This window comes from Lathamus discolor, chromosome 3 (genome assembly GCF_037157495.1).
Source record: "Lathamus discolor isolate bLatDis1 chromosome 3, bLatDis1.hap1, whole genome shotgun sequence".
NCBI classification, from domain to species: domain Eukaryota; kingdom Metazoa; phylum Chordata; class Aves; order Psittaciformes; family Psittacidae; genus Lathamus; species Lathamus discolor.
In genome coordinates this window covers 34,138,136-34,157,261 of record NC_088886.1, presented here as the reverse complement: position 1 = coordinate 34,157,261, position 19,126 = coordinate 34,138,136, and the positions used below count along the sequence as shown (strand labels likewise).

The 19,126-nt window shown below is 39.6% G+C and overlaps 1 protein-coding gene across 1 annotated transcript in view; it reads left to right on the top strand.

The window, feature by feature from the left end:
* FNDC3B (fibronectin type III domain containing 3B) overlaps positions 1–19,126 on the top strand; it is a 206,927-nt gene that overhangs the window by 120,888 nt on the left and 66,913 nt on the right. Inside the window, exons 7-9 of the mRNA XM_065674575.1 lie at positions 9,973–10,031; positions 16,413–16,570; positions 18,817–18,876. Of these exons, the coding sequence (XP_065530647.1) occupies positions 9,973–10,031; positions 16,413–16,570; positions 18,817–18,876 (277 nt within the window). The remainder of the gene's footprint in view (positions 1–9,972; positions 10,032–16,412; positions 16,571–18,816; positions 18,877–19,126) is intronic.

Here is a 19,126-nt window from a genome sequence, read left to right as displayed (position 1 = left end):
GGTTGACACTGGAAAATCCGTCATACTGTTGTAGCATACTCAGTGGCTTTACAAGGTTCATTGCCAAAGAGGTTGTTAATTTTGGCTGAGGAGCTCTGTTTAATCCCAACCGAGTGTGAAGGTCCTATGGAGTCTGTTTTGGCTCTGCTGTCTGATTGTTTTTCTGTGCAAATATGCAGTTTTGCAGGTTATTTTGATAGGTTTGTGTTTGATCAGGAAAATGCTGTTATTGTGCATAATGGGCAGATTAGCAAAGGCTTTTATTGGCCATTTTTGGTATGGTCATAATTTTGAAGGTCAAGACAAAGTAAATTTTATTTGGGTTCAGTACTGATACAGTTGTCCCCCCTGTACTGGAGATAGTACTTCAGAGAAAATTATTTCCAGTCATCATGGGACAGCAGTCACCCTAGACTGGTGACACTGGAGACTTGTCAAATTCTGTGTTTAATAGGGATTGTGCTTTCCACTGCAGTTCTTAGAGGGTGCAAGGGTCACCTCTGCCATGGGAGGATCTTCTACACCAAAGACTGACGGAGACAGAAGCATGCCCATGCTGGCTGCTGCTTATCAAGCTGGTGATGAGATGCAGTGGAGCCATCAGTGACCCAGTTAGGAAGAGAAGACTGTAATTTTTGTTGCTGTCAAACTTGTGCTTTTCATCAGTGTAAGGAGAAGTTGTGAGACTCCTTTCACTGTTTGTATTTGTAGTGCTCAGCCTCTTGCTTTGCCTAGCAGCTGAGAGTCACTTGCCATGATTGAGGGGAGCATTTTCTTTCCAAGAGGAAATCTTGCCTCTGTAAATGCCAGATAATGTCATTTCACAGCTGGCATCAGACATCCTTTTGAGTCACCACTGAGGCCTTTCACATTTTAAGAAGTGTGGGTATCTTGGCCGCCCAGTTGGGCATCCCCTCCTCCTCCCTTGGACTGGAGAAACCTTTAGGGCTTTTATGACCATGTCACTTGTGACAGCCTGGACTAATAATAATAGTAAGGTGGTGATCTTTGCAAAAGTTAGTTCTTCTTTTGGATGATCATACCGAGAGGGCTGACAGAGGCTGCCATGTCAAGTTGTACCCTGGCTCTTGAATACTAATGAAGGCTGGACAGGCAATCACAAGGAATGAGGAGAACCAGGAAGGGAGGAAGATGAAGCAATACACAGATAAATGAAAGAAATTAAGGGTAAGGCATCCCAATTATAATAGAAAATTGAGACAGTTTTGAAGAACTTCATTGTGTCTAGGAAAAGATTAATGTCTGCTGGCAAAGTTTGTAGTGGGAATGAAGCATCAGACTTTCATCTGGAAAGGGAGTCAGGAGCTCCAGAAGAATTTTAGGAGGGCCTTTCACTCTCCTTGTCAAATAAAAATTTCTTATTGTTAGAAATGGAAGGCTCTAATGACACAAGAATAGGCAGAAAACTGTTTTGCAAAGTTACATATCCAAGCAAATCAGAAATGACAGAAAAAAGACAGTCAAGAAAGGAGGTAATATTTCTTTTAAAATGAAGAAAACCAAATTATTTCACTTACGATGTAACAGTTCTCTCTGCTGTCCTTAGGTACCTTCCTGCACCTTAAATAAGGTCCATGAAGGAATGATGATTGATTAAAATAATACTGTATTTGAAAGGATTGAAGGGTGTTGGTGAACTGCAGTGTGCTTACAGGATAGTGGTATCTAATGCTCATATAGAAGGGACGAGACTAGAGAAGAACAACTTATTTTCAAAGGCTGCTTGATCTGACTGGTGGCATTAAGTGCTGCCATTTCTGGTGCAGATTCAGCATACAACCTGTGGAGTAGTTCTGTATGTCCCTCCTGGGGCCAAAAGGTGAGCCTTTTCTCACTCTGGCATGAGAAGAGTAACATCTAGATCTACCTGGAGAGGCTCAAGAATTTTAGCCGCAAAGGTTCAACCATGTTAATGGCTGTCACACGTATGAGGGTTTCTCAGAATAAGGAGGCATTACCACACATCGTATCTCCACCTCTTTCACACATGTAGATGCTCGCCTGCCTGCTCAAACAGGAGTGTTGTCTATGCCAGCATAACTTAGAAGCATGCTTTGAAATTGCAACCTGTAGCATGTAAATTATGCTAGTGAAAATCAGTGGAATTATAAATAATTAGTTTTGGTTATCTACTTTTGTATGATTCTGCTATGCCATTTTTAAAAACGTATTGACAAGAAGACAGAGGGGTGGCCGCTGACTGCCAGCCCTTGTTTACTTGCAAAGCTTTTGCCGTCTTCTCAAACCCACATAGCTTGTGGGCTGTGCCTAGAGGGTAGCAGAAGGGAAGCTGCTGAAAATAAAGTAAAAATATTTTGACACAGAAGATAAGCATAAGCAAGTCAAAAGTACAAAAAAGAGCACTCCAGGAAGAGGTCCTGTGTGTAAGCAGTTTGTTGTTCCATCACATTCAGCTTGGGCTTTCTCTGTTTCTTTGGGTTATGTCATTGTTTAGTTTGGTTTTCCTTCAAAACCAGCCAGCTGCAGCCATATGCAGTGCATTGCGTCTGTTATCTTCTTGGAGAGATGCACAAAGTGCTTTTTTAAGATGTAAAATGTATGTGATAGAGATGGGGGGTTGCTGTATTTAACTAAGAAAGCCCTTTTCTGCCTTCTGATGGAGCGACTGTGTTCACAGTAGGAATTCACTCAGATCTTTAGCCAGTAAAGTAGGAGTTGTTATTGCTGTCTTCCTGCAGTAGCAGCAAAGAAGCAGAAAATAACAAACCCAATATGTCACTTACACTCCGTTTGTCCCTTGCATCCAGCATTTCATTTCCCTTATAGGTTACAACTGATCTTATTTAATCTGCTTCATCCCAACTGCAAATATACATCAAAACAATATTGGGGGACAGGGAGGATTGAATATACTTACATTTATTTGTAAAACACATTTTAGCAGAAGTGACTTCATTACATGTATCTGAGTGCTTCCACAACTGCTTGATGTGAAAACATCTAATGCTTATCCATGTGATAGCAGGTGTCTACTGTTTAAGAAGTATGGCTTGAAGCAGGGGCAGACTATATGATGTGAATTTGCACTTCAGGTATTTTGGAGTATCCTTCCCAAACAGCAGAATACTGAAGCAGCCGAGGTAAAGCTCATAGGTTAATAGATATGGACTATGGCCAGGGCATCTCTGAAACACGTGATTAAATTCATGCCTAAATTACAGTGGTGTTGATGCAAACACTTCACTTGCTTTATGTCCCAGTGAGTCAGGATGCCTAGAGATTTATTTTCTTTTTAATTACTTGAGATGTGGAAATGTAAGTTTCTGGGGTTTGTCCAGGGTTTTGTTTTGTTTGCCTTCTGTTGTTTAGGGAGTGGCTTGATTTTTTTGCTAGCTGCATATGATTTGTTCTTTAAGGTCAAATACTGAAAGATAAGTTTATCGACAACAAGTAAGGCATTTTAGCAGAAGAATTCAGATAGCAACAGTGGGAAATTTTTTAGAAATGAAAACCTTCCGTGAGATGCTCATGCCCAGCAATTTTTGAAGAATTAGAACATGTTTCAACACTTGAATCTTTTCTTGACGTTGGATGACATCTATCTCTTTACCTTGGGCATGGAGCTGCAGTGTTGTTTATTGCTGGCGTTTTTATTAACTGTCGTGTAATTAGCAGAAATATTTAATATTTAGAAATCTCATCTGAGTATTTTTAGGGGTAATTAGTATTCTTCCTTAGTGTATTACATTTTAGCATGTTGAGGTTGACTGTTTTGAATATAAATATTTCTGTCTCAAAGGGCTGCCCATTTTGCCCATTGTGGAAGTGGTGCCAAGAAGAGTTGCATAGGACGCCATGTGTTCACAGCGATGCTGGATTTGCTCTTCCCAGTATTACACCAGTAGCCAGCACATAGCCCTGCAGTTTATCCGTGACCCTGCCCTGCCCTGTGCTGCCTCCCTGGCAAACTGTAAAGATGCGTCAAACTGAATAAAGCAGGAATCTAGGTCTAATTTTATTCAATATTTTCATTAAGAACTGGAAGGATGAATCAGGATTGATGCCTATTAAATTATAGTCCATATCAGCTCTGATACAGTTGAGAGTGCTTGGGAGTTAAGAAGGGAGGGAAGGAGGACAAGACAGGAGGAGAGCTCAAATGGCCTTGAAAGAAAGTGATCATGACATTGAGCAAAGTACTATGTTTCAGCCAGTCCTTCCCAAAACTGGTTTTGTTTTTTACTATATGGTAGTTCTTCCCAGTAGTTCTGGGAGGTATAGTAAGCTACAAAAAAATCAAGATTCAAGTTACTCTGTAGACAAAGAGTAGCAACAGTTGCTCCTTGGTGCTGCTAGGGCCTGGGATATGGAGTATGGTGGCCAGGGCTGGTACCGCATCTTCAGGAGGATGGAGACCAATCTAAAAAACATTCTGAAGGACAGCAGTAAGCAGAATCTGTGATCTGATAAATAGAGGCATGGAAGAAATGAACTTGCTTCCTTCAAAAATAATAAATGCCTTCAAGTAGGTGAAAGGTTGGTGGTGAACAAAGAAAGTGGTGATGAGCTCACCAGTGGTGAATGTGCAGGAAAGAAGTAGTAATTTATGGTGCAGCAGGGAAAGCTGAGATAATCTGCCCAGTGATGAGGGGAGTTAGATGTTGTGGTAGATTGCTTAGCCAAGGAAGTTTTGAGATTGTCACGGTCTCAGGGTGGGAGATTTTTGTTTGTTTGGTTGGTTGGTTTTGTTTTTCTTAAAATGGGCTAGGCAGACATCCCTAAGGAATGGTTTAGGTATAGATGATTATGTTTCAGTGTAAGAGGATAGACTCCATGACTGTGTCACATCCCCTCCAGTCTTGATTTCCGTGACTCAGATGCAGTGTGGAATCTACAGGTTTAGATTTGTTCCTGCACAAAGAACTTTTAATATATATTTCTATAATTCTCTGAAATTGAAGTCTATATGTGTTTTTCTTTGTGTTTGAAGTTTTAACACTGGCAGGCAGTTCTTAAAGGAGCTGGACTGTGTACTGAAGAGTTCATTTTCTTGAGCGTTGTAGGTTGTACAGTACGTGACTGATAAAAGATCTTTCCTAGCATTAAGGCCAGTCGCAGCCCAAATAAACCTGGAACAAATTCTGAGAAAGCATGTCCATGTTATGACTGGCATATCTGTGAGCATGGAGCTCTGCTTGAGAATTAGACTAGAGGTTTGCAAAGTGCTAGTGCTGATGTCACTCCCTTGGAATTGAAAGGCTTTTGAAACAGTAAATATTTCTGTGGCCAGAAGCTAGGTCTTGAGCCGGACCTTTTCCTCTCTGTGAAGGAAAGAATGCAGAGCAAATCTAAAACGTGTATTTGCAATGGGAAAATCTTAATTAGTTTCGAGCTTTTAGCTATTTCAAAGCATTAACATACACAGCTGCTGTTCATGCAAACATGAAAACTATTCATGGAAACTTCAAACTCACCTTGAAATGACAAGTAATTTTTTTTCCTGTTTTTTAAAGCTGTGCTTGGTGTTCAGAAGTATGGTTGGAAAGGACTGAAAATTATATTTGTACTCTACGTGCAGAAAGGAACATAGACACAGGCTAATGGAAGCATGTAATAAAAGGCTTTAGTTCAGAATGACTTAACATTGAAACCTTATTAGCACCAAACAGCTGCTAGGAAAATGTTTGAATTTTAGGGGCGTTTACGCTTGGTTTTAACTGTGGAGTTTTGGTTATGACCCAAAACTGAAAAAAAGAGAGGTGACCAAAATGCAGACTTAGATGTTCAGATTTTATAGCTGGCTTCTCTGCTACGAAAGGTTAATCTGAAATACTGCATCCAAATAACCCACAAGGAATTAAAACCTAATGCTGTAGCTAGGGACAGTTATAATAGCTTTTAGACACTGAGATCTACAGGATAAGTGAGATTTTTTTGTAGTGTCCCTCAGAGGACCCCATTGAGCATTCACAAGGAATTCATCCCCACCCCCAGCTTCCTCCTAGTTGGAAGAGGTTTGCCATGACAGATGTGGGGAACAGATGTTGAGAGGAAAAGTTATAATGGGACAATGACCTGAAGTGTTAGCTAGGCTCTTCCTTGACGTGATTGAACTTGTGTTCCCGATGGCAAAGGAGGAAAGCAGCATGTATCCACTGCTTGTTTCTGCAAGCCCCAGTGTTAATGTTGGGAGGCTTGACATACAGAGCTTTTATGTGTTCATGTCAGATACTCTGTGCTCAGTTAGCTGAGGATGAGAGAGGAAGGGACAAAGATTTAAAAGCAAATGAGCTGTGTGTTACTGAAGGACAGTTAGCACAAAGTGGGTGAATCATGCTCAGCCACCCACCACCTTTCCTGGACAGCTGTAGGTAGTTTTTTCTGAAGTTTAGTCTCCTGTTTTGCGTAAGGATTTCCTCTTTCCTTCTTCCTGTTCTTTCCCAGCTCTTCACCACTGCACCTGTGATGTCTGGGAGATGTTCATGTTCCTTGTCCCTAACTGCTCCCGTGAGCTAGTCTAGTAGAGGAGTCCTCAGTGGCTGATGAGTAACAATAATAGTGAGCTAGGAAAAAGGGCCTTTCACCACTTCTGTAGTATCAGCAAAGAGCATATAAGATTTATTTATCCCCCCTCCTCCCTCCCCCCCCCCCCCCCCCCCCCGTTTCTATTTCAGAAGAATTTCAGGTTTTTGTTGGCTTGGGAGAAAGATGTTGAGCTTCATATTTAACCTTTTATGAGAGGGGTTGGCAGGTAAGACTACTGGGGAGGGACTCAGAACATGTCCTGTTCACTTTAGCTTAGTTTAGCTCAGGAAGCTATGAATAATTCTATTTATTACCAAAAGCAGATCAACCATCCATACAAGCCTGAGAATTTTTTCTAGCTCTTGAAATGGGAAAGTAAGTATTTGAAATACTATAGTAAGGTGACACCTCTGTGAGCTCTCTCTCAAAAAAGGTTGGCTTCAGTTTTATTAACAAGTTTTCCCATGGGGCAGTTTTGCGCTGTTTTTTTCCTAGTTTTCAGAGGTTGGGCTTGATGACCTCTCTTGAAGTCCCCTTCCAACCTGAGCTATTAGCTGGTGCTATTATAGACATCATTCTTGTATATTTGCTGCTTCCTCTATTTAATTTTACATTTACTCTTCTTTTTGCAGGGCATTGCCTATTCATGGTGGGTTTTTTTTCAAATTCAGTGGGAAGCTCAAAGTCATACACTGTTCTTTCCATACAGTTCTGTTCTTTCTTTGCTGTTCTTCTTGTAAAATGATTCATGGCATTAGCAAATCAGCAACGCGGGTTATATCGGCTCTGTAGGTCTGAAGAGGTTGGAGTGTGCTGCATGTGCAAGTGACTGCAAGGGAGGTTTAGCATGGGGGATATCTGGCATAGTTGGTCAGCATATCTGCAACGTCTGACCCATATTATTCTTTAGAGAATGTGATGAAGCACCCATTCATATATGTATATATATTATTCATCAATTTAAATTCAATTCTTAATTTATTTGCACTCACAATGTCACCTTAGGTCTGTGTATGTCCCACTCCCTCTTTCCCTGTCCCCAAAATCTTTGAGGACATTTCTCTTCTTCCACTTCAAGATTATCTGAATAAACTCTTTGTGACATAAATGTCCAAATTGTCTACATAAATGTCCATGTGTCCTTAATAACCCCAGACTTCAGTCTGTCTGGTACTCAGAGCCTTCTCCTTTTGAATAAGGCACATATTTGGGGAGCTAATATAAAAGATACCCTTTGTAGGACTTTCCATTGAGGAGTCCGATTAAAGTACATTATTATTATTGTTATTGTTATTGGATTTATTATTGGGTTTATTATTATTTATTTGCTTGGTATATCCAACTCCCTTAGGTCATTAAAGTCAGTTCCTGTATTTGGAGCAGTTTGAGCCCTCAACCCTGACCTGCAAGGGTCAGAGGACTTAGTTACTGTACAAAGCAATCATTTTTCATGGGAGCTGGAAGTGAGATTTCTTTGGGCTTCAGGGTTTTTTTTTTCCTCCCCTGCTTAGTGTAGCAGAGATAGCATCCTTGCTAGAAAGCAGAGAGAAGAAAGAAAATTCAGTCCACATGTTTGGGATTTAAGATTGAGAGTGATTCACGCTTAGCTTCTGGGGATTGTAATTAGGGGTGACATAATAACCATAAACTTTCAGTAAAATAGTAGCAGCATTTTTGTTACGCTCTATAGCTGCAGAAGCTGCTTCTGGTTAACATCCCTTTGAGATAAGCCTACAGGACCTCTGCAGTTTTCAGATCTGGATCCAGGCTCTTGTGGCAAAGTCCTACTTCTGTACTGATGCTGAAGGGAACCCTGAATTCTGAAACACCGCAGACTTTAGTAACATTTTCACTTGGATCAGCATGTCAAGCTTTTCCTTTGCCATTTTAGACCATCTGTGTAGTTTTCAAGTCAGTATTATTATACTGCCTAAATCCTGCTGGTTTATACACTTGATAATATGCTCTAGGGTTATCTAATGTGGAAAAAAACCAATCATACTATCCTCCTCTTCTCCTGAATTATTACTAATCCTTTTCCAAGTGGCTGAGACTAAAAGGAATCCAGGAATGCATGAAGCAGGAGATTTGTCATTCCCACTCCACACCAAGGTGCATTCTTGCAGGGAGAGATGGGCATTTACACTGGAGTTCTGCCATCAGCATTCAGCCAATTCTAGTTTTTGGCAGCCAAGCACATGGAATTTTGAAAAAGATGTACTTTTTTAAAGCAGGTCACAGACAAAAATAAAGACACATTCTTGGGCTGCGAGAAGTAGGTCAGGCTTTGGGGGAATCATTTATGAAAGCTGTTGACCTATCTTACCAGTTTTTCTTTATTTATATTCTTTGCTTTCTATGCCAAATCTGTATGCTTTTTATAAAGAGCTCATTTTGCTTTAGGTATGATGTATTCTTCTGCTTTGGTGAGCAAACGTTTTACGATAACATTTTAAAAAAAAGGGGGGTAAAAGAAATACAGAAAAAAATATTTTCATAGTTTTCCATTAGAGGATACTGTAGTGGAAAGTGGGGCCTCTCTGTGCTGCAGTCCAAAAGGAATAAAGCTGCTTTGTGTCACCTCATTACTCTACGCTGATGTTTCATCCCAATAGCCAAAGACTTTGGCTGGGTGGACGGATAGGATGGGGAAAAGGCTGATTTTACTGCTCAGACAATTACTTCTGCATCACCTTCTTTGCTCAATCTGTCTATTTTAGGGGAAATATTTTGCACCCTGTCCATTGACAATGCTGTGTAGCCCTTGCAAGAGCTGCTGTACCAGGCACAAGGCTCAGAGAGGGAGGACAGATTACTGCTTGCTGGGCATCTGAATTATCCTCACACAACTTAATTAATTCTAGAGTTGAAAGGTGGCTGTTAAGAGTTTTGAGCATTACACAGTAAAACAGGTAGCTGTAGGGTGGGTGCTAGGGCTTGGTGCAGGCACCTTGCGCCGCTTGACTGGGCTTCCCCAGCATGGGATGCTCATCCTCTCCAGTACTGTTGCTCCGGCAAGCTGGCAGATGGTACAGCACTACAGCCAAAGGAGTCATGGCGTGTTTGATTAACAAACAAGGACCAGGTTCAGCAGTAACAAAGCTGTAAAAACCCCTGGGTTGCTTCTATGGCTGAGCTTTGGAAACAGGATGGTTTTGCTCTGTGAAAGCAAATCCCAGTTAATAACATTGTGGAGGACACCTCTACAAATAGTCCCCCCTCTCTGAATATCTGCAATTAGTGGAAGGTTAATTTCTTCCTTTTTCTGTTTTTTTTTTTTTTTTTTAATATTAATACATGTAACTGTGTAGCTTAAATTCATGAGAGCAAAGCAGCCGATGCAGAGGTACAGGTAATGTCTGTCACCTGTTTATGAATTCCTGAAGAATTACTGACATAGCTGGCATTTTTGTTTAATTTTGGTGATTTATTTTTCTTCCTATTTCTACATTCTCTCTTTTACAGAATTTGATTCAGAAACAAAAAGGGTTCAGGACATTCTTTCTGGAATGGAGAAACCACAGGTATGTGATCACAAATTACCACACACGTATACAAAATAGTAAATGTGAGAAGTGCTTGTGTCACAACATACTGGTGATTTCACGGAGGTTCACCTCTGAATTTTTTCATTAGTAGATTGTTGCGTCTGTATATATCTAACTCATTTTCCTAGGTTATAAATTTGAAGCATCTCTTGTGCTTGTGGGTATTTGTGGGCTCTGTCCACTGCAGGCATGGCACCAGTTGCTTGTTTCTAAAGGACAACTCCCAGAATTCATTTGGTTCCCCACTGTGGTGGGGAACCCAGTGCACTGGGGTGATTTACATAGCTCTTCCCTGGGTTTAATTTTATTTGTCATGAGCAATTTATGTCTGTAATCATGATTAAATTAAGATAATTCTATTATTTAATGGCAATTACTATATTCTACGTTTGTCTGAGCCATAAAAGCATGTGAATTGTAATGGAATTGAATCACCGTGTAAATAACCATAATTCTGGGTATGACCACGGTCAGGTAAGGTTATTAATAAATCTGGTTGCAAGTCCTTTGAATGTGATGGTTTTCTAGTTTGGTGTGTTAAATTAAAGGCAGAAGAGTATTGTGGATCTAAATGAACTGTTTAAACAAGCACTGGATGAAGCAATCACAGGGCAGAGGGAAACGGTTGTGCTTTGGGAGTTTTATGTCTGTTGCTTTGTCTTTCTCTGTCGAGGTAGAAGGCTATAAAACAAGCAAATTAAGAAAAACAGTTGGAAAGCTTATCTGAAGACTGATTCAACAGCAGATGATAGAAAGATATTCTGCAGTTGAAGCGTGAAAACATATCTATTCATTGGATGCAGAAGCAGCAGAGCCCAGGGAAATGCAGGCATGAGCATGGACTGAGTTTTATTTTTAGGTTCTGTTCTCTTGGATGCCTTTGTTCTGAATAAATTAAATACAAAAGCTGGTTGGTCTTAAATTGCTCAGTCAGTAAGTGTTAGCATCTACAGTGTAGTAGCATCTACAGTGTAGTAGCATCTACAGGAGCAGGTTCAAAGCCAACCAGAATGTAAACCAGGCCTGCAGAGATGATAAATATCAGAAGGCTACAGCTGGAGTTTCTGTTTGCAAGAAGGAAAGTAAGTTGCTTTATGTATTGCAGAGCAAGTGATAATGCTAAGCTGAAAACTTGAGAGAAGAGTTTCTGGTAGATCAGAAGGGAAGAAAGTGCACTTAGAATTAGGCTAGTTTATTGTACAGAGTCAGTCAATATTTTTGTACTGAGAACTACCTCAATGTTTCTCAGCTGGTAATATGTCACAGCTAGATGTCTTTGACAAAGATCTAGAGAGATGACATGAAAAATCAGTTATTTCATACTTACAACTATAGAGGTAGGGAGAGAAGCTATTTGAGTAGTTTGCAGAATTCTGAGCTCTGCACACTTAGAATTATGGTAACCAAAGTGTTTAAAGCAGAGGGGAGCAAAATGAAAAATAAACAAAAATATTTTTCCTTGAATCATTTTAAAAATAGGATTTTTTTTTTTTTTTGTGGTTTGGGTTTTTTTAAAATCTAAACCATGAGAAATTCTAGTTCCATATTAATAACATTTAATGAGAAGATGCTGAGGATTATCTCTCTTTGACATTTGTGAGTAATTGAACTCATAGGAGTCTCCCAAACCATTAATTGCTATGAATGATTATGTATGTGTGTAGTCAATATTACATCTGATAGAAATATATTATTCATAAATTGTCTGCTGGGCTGTGTTTCTTGATGAGCCTTATGCATGTATGAATGAAAAATAAAATTTTCAACAATGTATAGAAGAACAATAGCATGGAAAGAAATGAGGCAACTGAAATAGAAGAACACCGAACAGTAAGTTCATGACAGGTGAAGTGATGCTGTGCCTGCAGCACATGGCTTTGATGTCAGCGGTTTGGAAGCCATCTGAAGGGATAATCCCCCTGAGCAACTCCTGTGAGAGAATCTGCAGCCGCAGTATCACTTGGAGGTGTCTTTAATCTAGCTTGTCCAGGTACCTCTATGTGACAAAGTCTCTCTCACCTTTCAAAGTACAAACTAGACACATTTTTTAAATTATTAATTTATAGAAAGTCTGGTTTTTATGATAGATGTTGTTACCTGCTTGAGAGACGTGCAACCAAACTGTAAATTTAATTGTATTTTTATCCCTTTGACAGCAAAATTTTTTAAAGAAGCCTTTTGCTTTTTTCCCCTGTTTTTATTTAAAATAAAATATATTTTTAATTTGCTTTATCGCAAAGTAAGCAGTCCCTAAAACAAATACATCGGTGAGGAAGGGGAAACTTGATAATGGGTTTCTGAAGTGGCTGGGGGCAACATCGCTGTATGTGACAGCGTGGCTGCCGAGCAGCTCGGGGGGCATCACCTCCCATAGGGAAACATGGTCCACAGAGTTGGATCTCAGGCATTAGTTTAACTCTCCAAGAGGCAGTTTGCTCCCACTGACTTGCTCTGCAGTGAAAGTCATATTTAATCATTAGGATTTTTGCCTAAAATTGCAGGATTAGAGCCATAGTTGAAAAGCAAAATCTAGACCTGGTAATAACCATGAATTCATTTGACCCACAAGTCTTTCAAGCGTTGCCCTCCAGGGAATAAATGAATGTTGCTTGCAGTGTAGTTCTCACACATACAATAAAGCCCCAAACCACACGATGCCTGTGAATGCTAACCCAGAATTTGAAAGATAATGAAAGTTATACAGAAACATTGTTCATTACCTGAAAGACGGGAAGGGCCAATATTCATCAGTCTTGTAACCTTACTAAAGTAGTGCAGGAGCTGGATTCTTTCCCAGGGGCTTTTATAAAATAATTATTTACATCACCGAGTTTTGATAACGTAGAAAGTAGGCATTTTCTGTGTAAACTGAGGAGTTTTCAGAAACTAATTAACTGCACTTTTCACTAGACATACAAACCTCCTTGTGGGAGAAGCTTTTGTTAGGTCCCAGCTAAAAGGCCAAGCCAGTCCTGTTCAAAGCGAGCGCAGCAATTCTGGGGACAGATGAGACAGGCTGGAATAGCAAGAAAATAGCGCAAAGGTTTACCTGCCTAACCTGTGAAGAGGTGCTCTGGCTGCTTGTATTTTGGTTGGATGGAATTAGGGTACCATTAATGAACACTTACGTTTGCATGTTCAGTAGTGCCACTGAGCTCACTATCGTGATGTTAGCTGTGCTATTCCTTACAGCATGGATAGGGCTGGTCCAGATCTGTTCAGTGTTTTTCAGTAAATGTTTGTTTTTCCAGGTATAAGCAAGAAAAGTTAAAGGTACTGAGCCGGTTTTCCAGTGTTAGCTTGTTATTCTCAGATTATCATAACCCTATTTTATTTAACTTAATTTTTCACAGCAAAACTAGTGCTTCCAGCTCCAGTTAGGAGTTCCTTTGTAAAGTTAAGTGATATCTTTGGCTATTAAATCAGATACTGGAAAGATACGTCTTTGGCTGATAAACGTGATATAGTATCAAGCCTGTTAATGAGAAGCACACGTACACATAATCATAGAATCATAGAATCATAGAATGGTTCGGGCTGGAAAGGACCTTAAGATCATCTTGTTTCAGCCCCTGTGCCATGAGCAGGGATGCCTTACACTAGACCATGTTGCCCAAGGGTATGTCCAATGTGGCCTTAAACACTGCCAAGGATGGAGCGTTTACCAGTTCTTTGAGCATCCTGTTCCAGTGCCTCACCACCCTCACAGTAACGAACTTCTAACCTGAATTCCCCTTGTTTAAGTTTAAACCCATTGCCCCTTGTCCTGTCATTACATTACCCCTTGTCCTATCATTACAACTGAGAACAAACCCATTCCCAGTACTTGTGCTGATATGCGCAGTATTATTCTACTTCCTATAGAAGTATATAGATTTGCATTTTCTGACTGTCATGGAGACAGTGACCCCTCACTTGCTTTGCTACACTTGCTGTGTGTACTCCGTGCAGCTAAGAAATGTATTTAATGATATCTGGTGTTTATTTTTAAACCTGCCCCAGCTGTTACTGTGTGCATACCACCACCAAGGCAGGCCAGAAGCCACTCTGTATCAGTAAGAAGTTAATGGTATATCTGGAAAGGCTTATCAGCTGGGTTTGGACTTCTATAATCTGCATGGAAAAGTCTGCACACTGACTTCTGAGTAATAGTCTAACAGTTTCTAGCAGTTAGTCTGTAACGTGCTTTCTCTTGCTTTAAGAAAGCATAGAAGACCTAACTTTTTACAGATTTCTAAAGTTCATGAAAGGCCAGAGCTTTTGCCATACACAGAATATATACGTGTGTCCTTGTGAGTAGTCATAGAGAAAAACATTTCAATAGAACATTGGCAGGATATCATGCCTCCAGCTCCAAGTCTGTCTGAATTTATGAAAAACAATTATGCAAGCATATTTCCATAATAAAAGAAACTGTGTGTTGATGGGCTGAGTTGGCGTAGTAATAATGTATGTTTAAAAAAAAGGTCTGTTTGGATCTTGCTATCCAGTTTTCTGATCAAAATATTGTTTACAATATAGATTTCTAGCTCTAAGTATCTTTGTCACAATTTCATTCACATACATGTGCAAATACATATCTCAAAAATTTAACTTATCTGTCTTATTTGAATCACTCAGGATTCTTATAAATTATCTAATCCAGTATTGGTGTTCACTGGTCCAAGTTTATGAAGCAAACGTTAATTTCATAGCATCAGAAAAATGTGGCTAGAGCAAGAAATCGCATGAAAATTCATACAAGAATTTGCATCTTTTAAAAAAAATGCTTGATACCACTTAAAACTTCTTGTCTTACAACTTGTTTTTCACATTAGGTTGAACAGGTTTTCTTTTCAGCAAGACTTAATTGTGCTGCTTAAATTAAAATCTTTAAGAGCATGGTATTTGAGTTGAGAGATTTTGTGGTGTCACCTACTTGTCTGTCTGTTACAGTCAGATTTATTACTTGCTCAGAAGGAATTTGCATGATATATGGGTATCGCACACAACAGTTGCGATGCTCTTCAGCTGGAAGCAGTGTGTTTTCATGTGAGAAGCTGTTCTATGATTCTGATTCAGAAACTGGATTTGTAAACAAGCATTCCCTGAAAGCTGATGGCTCATATTTTATTACCAAATCATTTATGGGTAAGGTGTTTCAATCGTTTCAAGAAAAGAGTAGGAAATGTGTAACTAAGCACCTGCATCATTTATCTTACACCTTCTGAAATAATATTTTGCTCTGTGTGTTAGAGAAACCTGTTAAAATGATAGAATCACTGATATTTGATCCATAGGAAAAATGGATAAAGAATATAAAACCTTGTGTGTTGATTCCTCATGGAGGCTAGCTAAAAACTCTTTCTTTACATTTTCACTACAATTTAGATAGAAAAATGTAGTTGTTTTCATTACTAAAAGTGGAGAGTCTGTGGTAGAGAGCCAGAAGCTATGGAGGACTTGATGCTTCCCTGGGCTTTTCTCTGAAGGTATACATAAAATGTTATGCTGTCTGCTATGTCTATGCCGCTGTACCAGCAGGCTGTCCTGGTGAGAAAGGCAGTGCTAGTTCTGTAAGCTTGGTCAGTCTACCGTTACGTGACTGTTTTTCCAAAGGAATACAGCTGCACTGGTGGGGTGATAAAGTTGTTTTGGTGCAGAGCCTTGAGGTATTTTTTCTGTGTTTTATTAGAAGGGAGTCATCACCCTTCTGACATTGAGATGCTGAGCCCAGGAGAGACCGCAGATCATACATGCTGTCTTTCAGGGCACAAAGTGATTGATTCGCAACGTAATTTTTAGTTGACAAGTTGACAAATCTATTATGATTTTCCTTTGTGCTTTTGAGTCAGTGTAACTTTGCAGATTGAATTGTTGGGTTATTTTTTTTGGGGGGGGGGGGAGTTATCTGCAGTTCAGTTACTGCAATTTCAAATTGCAAGAAGGAGCAGGATGACTAAAAAAAGCTATCAGAGATTTATTAGATAAGCTCCCTAAAAAAAGCTTTAGAAAAATAATTGCAGCAACCCACAGGGTAAAGTCTTTGTTTCACTTAGTTCCACTTCCTTTCGGGTAATGGCCATGCAGCAGGTACCTCCAGGATGGTGGAGGGCATCCTTGACCAGATGCTCAGTGACGAGCCATTTCATAGCAAGGGGGCATCTCTCTGTATTCCTTATCTGTTAAAGATTAGTTTATGCTGTGAATATGTAATTTTTTGTGTTGTTGATGACTGTTTCTGACCCTGTACTTTTTACCTGTAGCTCTGGAATTCCCTTTTAATGAGAAATTGATTGTAAAGATGCAAGCAGAAAGCAAGTACTCACAGGATAGTGTTTTTCTAGGAATTCAGAGTAACTGATGTTTCTTTTATAGGTTACGAATATTCAAGCAAGAACAGTTTTACTTTCCTGGTCACCTCCCACTGGCCTTCTAAATGCAGATAGACACAACAATGGCTTGCCTTACACCTGTACCTATGAGGTTGCCTTATCGGATAAAGGGAGGGATGGAAAATACAAGATAATTTACAGGTAACAGCATCATTTTTACACTTGTGTTTTTATTAGGAATAAACTTCCTGTGCTTCTCAGTGTGTGTTTGGGTACGCACATCAGTCACAGAGAAAAGGCACATTTGAACACCCTGTAATTGCTCCCTTGCTGTCCCATCAGCCCCCCTTGATGGAATAACTTACACTGAGCTGGTTGAGTGCATGTTTCAAGGTCCCTAATTGCTTTCCCTTCCCACGTCCCCAGCATCTGGCAGATCTTGCATGGGATGCTGTGTCTCCTGTGCTGATGAAAAGGTTACTTTTTCCTCTTATGCTTAATGTCAAAACCTTTCGTGTACACCATGCAGGCAGGATAGCAGCCTTCCTAATGGGCTAAATTTGTGTGGACTTGCAAAATTAAGAACAGTAAAGCTTGCTTTTTGAGCTAATGAGCAGAAGTTTGAGGGCTTTACTGCTTCATAGCATCTTAAATGAGCAGAGGATGGAGTACACCATCAGTAGACTGTATAGGCTATCCAGAAAAACCCAAATATTTGGCTCTCAGAAGTCTTCAGTAAAAATTGAGGGATTGCTCGCTCTCTCCTTTCAGTGATCCTCTGAGCTCATTCTGTGATCAAGTACATATGTTGTTATGCCTTTCTTTTTTCCCCCGCTAGTGACGTCTAAGAAAGAAAATTTTGAGATGTGACTGTGGCTATTGTGAAATAGCTAATCCTTCCCAAATCTCAGTAAATAAAGTCCAGGTGATGCAGCATTTATGGAATTACCTCTTGAGACCAAACCATCTCCTCTTAAGATGTCCTGTGAATTAGTGTATACCTCTTGGTATGCCAGAGGCAGGGAACTGGGCAGATTGAATTGTTTGGTAACATATAAAGAGGTCATTAACCAAGAAAATGCTGCCTGATTAATATTGTTTTTTTCTTCTAGTATTTACACTAGCTTAACTAACTGGTATTTCACACTAGTGAGCCAGTGTGAGCATCTCCAAAGGTTAATATGGGCTGCTGAGCTCTTAAAATGGGAACGGCACTTTCTAGCATTACTTGTGCTTGCTGCTGTGATGGCTGCACATTTTTTCATGGTTATGAAATTTTGTGCATCTGTTTTAAAGCTACTATTAGTAATCTGTCTCCTGCTGCTGGCCATAGTATAGCCATTAGCTTGCTATGGTACGCTCCGTCACAAGCAGCAGTAATCATTATTACTATAGGCAAATGAAAGTCTGCAATGTGTTGAATACATTGTCTTTGCAAGGAGGTGCACTCATTCAGAGGGGAAAAACTGAATTTGCAGAGCATAGGATTATATGAAATAAAGAAGGGAGTTTTGGTGGATTTCTGGCAACCCAGCAGGCATGTGCTTTCTGGTTGGTTTTGTCCTCTTGATTTTTGAGAGATCTACCTCTATTTGCCCAACATCCCATAAAATAATTCTTTATGCCTATTTGACAGTTTTCCTTTTTCCCGTATTTTAATAAAATCATGAATAAGCCAACAATGAGATGGCTATTACTTACCAGTTACTGACCTGTACCTTCATTTTCACAGAATTGTCAACACGTGATTGAGCCTAGTGTTCATTTACCAGCAAACAAACCAAAGGGAAAAAGAACAGCCCTAACTGTGTTGGCTACATTTGAGATTAATAGATTATATGCTGGATTTTTCCTAAAATGTCTGTAACTCTGTGTTTTTACTTTTCTTGGTATTGAAAGAGGTCTGGGTCCAGCTGTTAGGGCATTAATTAAACATCTCCTTGTCATGGTCCTCACAGAGACTGTTCTTCTGAAAGAGAGAGCAAACAAGTGAGAGGATTGTGCAAGAAGCTATACTTTTTCCCCTGAAGTTCAGTGATCCACTTTTTATAAAGTATTTTGCAATAGCGAATGTGCAGAAGGTATGAAAGTACTGTATCAATTTGGCTCTTTTCAGCTCTGGGAGGGTTGAAAACCCTATTTGCTTATCAACAAAATGTAAGGATAGCACTGAAATAAATCAACGTAACTGGTTTATTGTATAAATTGGGATGATTATTACTTTTCTCCTGTGTATACAGAGCTTTGTGACGTTTTCAAGAAACAAGAATTGCATCAACAAATCATTGGTATATTGTTTACTACTGTTTTTCTGGAAAACGCCCATTTTCTTTCAAATCATAATATGAGGGAATTGCTAGTCACTGAAAAAATCACTAGCTGTGCTAAGTGTGATACTCTTTTTCATTATTTATGAATTTGTTGGGTTTGGTTTCTTTTTCCTGCAGTGGAGAAGAATTAGAATATAACCTGAAAGACCTTAGGCCAGCAACAGATTATCACGTCAGGTGAGTTAGTCTGACTGTGAAGGTCACTTAAATATAAACTCTTCAATGATATGAGAATAAACGTGAAAGTCTTCTATGTAACTCTACAGTGTAGCTCAAGAATTTCGCGGTCATCTCTGTGTGTTTTCGGTGGCTTCTAAATACTTTCTCATAGATTTTATCCTGAACTTTAAAGTTACAAGAGTGTTTTTTGAACAATACTTTTGCTGTCATATTGCTGTCATTACTATGGTAAAGAGGAAAAAAGACA